The 4,206-nt window shown below is 61.4% G+C and overlaps 1 protein-coding gene across 1 annotated transcript; it reads right to left on the bottom strand.

Annotated features, from left to right (window-relative positions):
• Positions 1–1,259, bottom strand: LOC111934850 (podocan-like protein 1; the record flags this gene model as incomplete). Its single annotated transcript, XM_023935009.2, has 1 exon — positions 1–1,259. A coding segment is annotated over exon 1 (1,242 nt), but the record flags the coding sequence as incomplete, so codon positions are not given.
• Between the last annotated feature and the right edge of the window lie 2,947 nt (positions 1,260–4,206).

Genomic DNA, 4,206 nt, shown 5'->3' with positions numbered 1-4,206 from the left:
GTCCAGCCGTGCCAGCCCGTTCACATCCAGCCGCAGCTGCCGCAGTGCTGGTGCGTTCTCAAAGGCACCCGCACCAGCCACTAGGATGCGGTTGAAGCGCAGGGACACGTTTTGCAGATTGTGCAGAACCGGGGTTTTGCACGATGGCAGTCGCTGCAGCAAGTTGTGCTCAGCCACCAGCTCGCCCAGTGCTGCATGCTGCGCTTTGTTCAGCAGCCGCCCTACGCAGCCCAATTGCCGCAGCCGGTTGCCAGACACGTCCAGAGCACCCAGCAGCGGACACTTGACCAGAATTCCGTCAGGCATTGCTGTGAGCCCCATGTGCTGCAGCCGCAACCTCTGCAGCCATGGTCCTGTCAGCTGCTGGCACAGGTAGTCCAAGTCCCCTGTGCCCACCTGCAGCCCTGACACATCCACCTGGTGCGGGGAGACTCCAGCTGTGCGCAGCAGCTGCCCCATGTCCAGTGGGTTCCCAGCCAGGTGTAGGTGTGTCAAGTTGTGCAGGTGCAGGCAGGCGAGCGGCGCAGGGTCGGAGATGTTGTTGTAGGACAGGTCGAGCACACGCAGCCCTGGGGGCATCACCCCAGGGGAGGCCCCTGAAAGAGCTCCCAGGGAGTTGTTGCAGAGGTGCAGGACTCTCAGCGTGGGCGGCAGCCCTGGGCCCAGTGTCGACAGCATGTTGCCACACAGGTCGAGCAGGTCCAGGTGTGTCAGACGCCCCACGGCCATGGCCACAGGCTCCAGTGCGCTGAGCCGGCCACCCCGAAGCCAGAGTGTGCTGAGTGCGGTCAGTGGCCAGAAAGCGCCGGGGGCCACCTTCTGCAGTGGGTTGTGGTCCAAACGCAGTGTGCTCAGGTTGCCCAGCCCGGTGAACACATCTGTGGCCAGTACTGACACGTTGTTGTGGGCCAGGTCTAGGTGGGCCAGTGCTGACAGGCCCCTGAAAGCCCCCGGGGACAGAAGTTCCAGCTGGTTGTGCGTCAGATCAAGGGTGTAGAGCTGCGGCAGGTGGGTAAAGGCATCGGGGGGCACCTGGCGCAAGGTGTTGACAGAGAGGTTGAGGGATGTGGCAGTGGAAGGGAGGTCTCCCACTGCAGCCTCCACAGTGCTCAGGAAGCGCTGGATGCAGCGGAACAGCCCAGGGTCCCGTGGTGCCTGGATGCAGTTGCGGAAGCCATAGGGAGAGACTCCTGCAGGCACCATCACCAGTGTCACCAGCATCACCAGCAGTGGGGTGCACATCCTGACACACCCTGGGGAGATCCTGGATGTAGTGGGGGAGAGAGTGGGATGAGACATGTCCTCGGTACCACAGAGACCCCCCCTCGCAACCCAGGGACCCCACCACCATCCCAAAGACCCCACTCAGAGCCCAGGGATGCCTCATCCACACCCCAGAGACCACCTGAACCCCAAGGTCTCCACTCAGGGCTCAGGGACCTCTCATCCCCACTCCAGAGACCCCCACAAGAATGCCAGGATCCCCACTCAGGGTCCAAGGACTCCTTGTCCTCGCCCCAGGGACCCCCCCACACACTCCAGGGATTCCCTTCAGGGCCCAGAGATCCCTCCATCAACCAGGGACACAAACCCCAGGGACCCGTCAGGGCCCAGGAACCTTCTTCGGGGCCAAAGATCCTCCACGTATCCCAAGGACCCCTCGCCCCCTCCCCCCCCAGGGGTTTTGTGGGAACCCTCGCTCCCCATCAAGTTCCCACCGTGCCACCACCTTCGCTTTGGCTGATTTGAGGGTTATAAAAGGGAAGTTTGGGGTATCGTTTCTTTTCACCACTGCCCCTCCCACCTCCGTGTGACGTGGGTGGGGGAAGCACTTGCCTGGACCGATTTAGGGGTCCCCGGGGGGCTGAGAAGGGTACGAGGCCACACAGCTGCGTCACCCGCAGGTATAGCTCCCCGGAGTCTGGGGGGGTCCCTGGGACACCCAAACTTCTTCCCCCCCACCTCCTCCCCCCACCCCCCGTCCCCCTGCTGCCACGTGCTGCTCTTTGTTTCCCTTCCTCAGACTGAACCACCTGGTTTTGGTTCCTTCGGGGGAAATACTGGGCTGAACTGGGTTGTACGCTCTTATACTGGGCTATACTGGACGATATTGGCCTATACTGGGCTCTGCTGGGTTGTACTGAGTTACACTGGACTGCACTGGGCTGGACTGGGTACCATGGGGTTGTAGCGGGAACGAGGCACCGCTCCGATGCGGCGCGGGGCGTGGCTTTGCTTGGGGGCGTGGCCTGCACGAGGACGTGTCCGTGGTGGGGGCGTGGTCTGTAGGGGCGGGGCCCGTGCGGCACCGGTGTCTGGGGGCGGGGCCTGTGGGAGGGGGCGGGGGCACTGCTGAGGGCGGGCCCTGTCAGGAGCGTGGGGGGCTGCAGGGTGGGGGTCCATCAGGATTGGGGGAGGCATATTTGGGTCTGGGGGGGTTATAAGCGGGCTCGGGGATTTGGGGGGCTGCGGGGACTGGGTGAATTATTGGGGGGAGGGCCGGGGGGAGCTGCAGGGACTGGGCTGTGCAGCGGCCGCAGCTTCCGCTCCGTGCACGAGCGCTGGTAGTGCGTAGCCCTCAGCAAAGGCGGGGGGAGCACCCCCGTCTCCTCCCCACGGCAGGCCCCCGGCCTCCCCAGAGCCATGGGCTGGAGCCGGAGTACGAGATGGCGCTGAGCAACGGGGATTCCTTCCGGACGCGGCACCTCTCGGCTGATGAATTCCGTGCGGCCGCGGCCGCTGGGGGAAAGGCAATGGGAGGGAGACTGGCGTGCATCGAGATCGGGGGGTATCTTGGGAGTTATGGGGGTCTGAGGGGGCTTATTGGGGTCCGTGGGGTCTGCAGGGGCTGGAGGGGCTGAAGGGATTGGTGTACATCAGGGTCTGAGGGTATATTGGGAGTTATGGTGGTCTGGGAGGGCTGCAGGGATTGGGGGTGCATTGAATTGGGGACGTATATGAGGGTCTGGAGGACTTTTTTGGGGGTTGAGGGGTTGGAAGGATTGGGGTGCATCAGTATTGGGAGACATATTGGAGGTTATTGAGGCCTGAGGAAACTGAAGGGGTTGGGGTACATGGGGATTGATGGTGGGGCTGCAATGCAGGGGGCATCTGTGGACACACTGGTGGTTATTGGGTCTTCATGGGGTGAACCTCCTCTCACCCCACTCCCCCACGTTCCCCAGGCATCCTGGAGACAGACATCACCTTCCTCCTCATCTTCATTGTCATCTTCTCATTATTCATCAGTGAGTGGCTGGGGGGAAATCTGAGCTTAGAGGGGGTCTGGGGGGAGGTGGTGCTTTGAGAGATCCTGGGCTCACCCCCCAGTCCCCCCAGACCTGGTCTAGGGATGGCAGCTGCTCCACACCACCTACAAGATGCTCATGGTGGCTGCCAGCATGGAGCGTGAAGGGGGAGCTTGGGGGGGCTATGGGCAGATTTGTGAGGGCCGGGGGCAGCTGCGGGGACTGGAGAGCACTGGAGTCTGGGAAAGTTCTACTGGGATTGGGGGGATCTTCAGAGACTGGGAGGTGTCGAGGTCTGAGGGGCATATTGAGATTTGGTGGGACTGGGGGTTCTGTGTGGGTTTGGGGAAGTATAGGGGTTATGGGGGGGCACAGGGGCACTTTGTAGTCATGGGAGGTGATGAGGTGCTTGGGAGAGTACAGGAGGTATAAGGGTGATGAAGGGAGGTGTGATGAAGGGGGGTGCCCAGCCCACCCCATGTCCCCATGCCAGCTGCTCCCCCTCCGTCAGCTTGTTCATTTTCCTTCTCATGCTCATCCTGCTGGGCAAGTGCTTTTCCATCACAGGTACCACGGGGGGTATAGGGATGTGGCTGGGTGGCACGGGGGTAGCTGTGGGTCACTATGGGGCAGTCAGGGGTCCCTACACAGCGTTTGGAGGATGTCTGTGAGGTATGCTTGGGGGTCTCTATGGGGCACCCTTAAGGTTTGGACTCTCAGGGGCCAGATCAGACTGGGGAGCTCTATCCAGCTCTTTTTGTACATGAGCATGTACAGCATCACCCACATCACCCTGCTCATCTACAAGTCTCATGTGAGACCCCCACACTCACCTGTATTTGGGTAGTTTGGGGAGTGTATGTAGGTATTTGGGCAGTATTTTGGGATGCAGGAGCATCCCACACTGAAGGGAGGTACTTTTTTTTCAGTTCTTTGACCCCCATCAGGTGTTTTATAA

The sequence above is a fragment of the Cyanistes caeruleus genome, chromosome 30 (genome assembly GCF_971803275.1).
Source record: "Cyanistes caeruleus chromosome 30, bCyaCae1.hap1.1, whole genome shotgun sequence".
Taxonomy (NCBI): domain Eukaryota; kingdom Metazoa; phylum Chordata; class Aves; order Passeriformes; family Paridae; genus Cyanistes; species Cyanistes caeruleus.
Note: the sequence above shows the minus strand (reverse complement) of the source record. Positions and strands in the feature narration are given on the sequence as shown.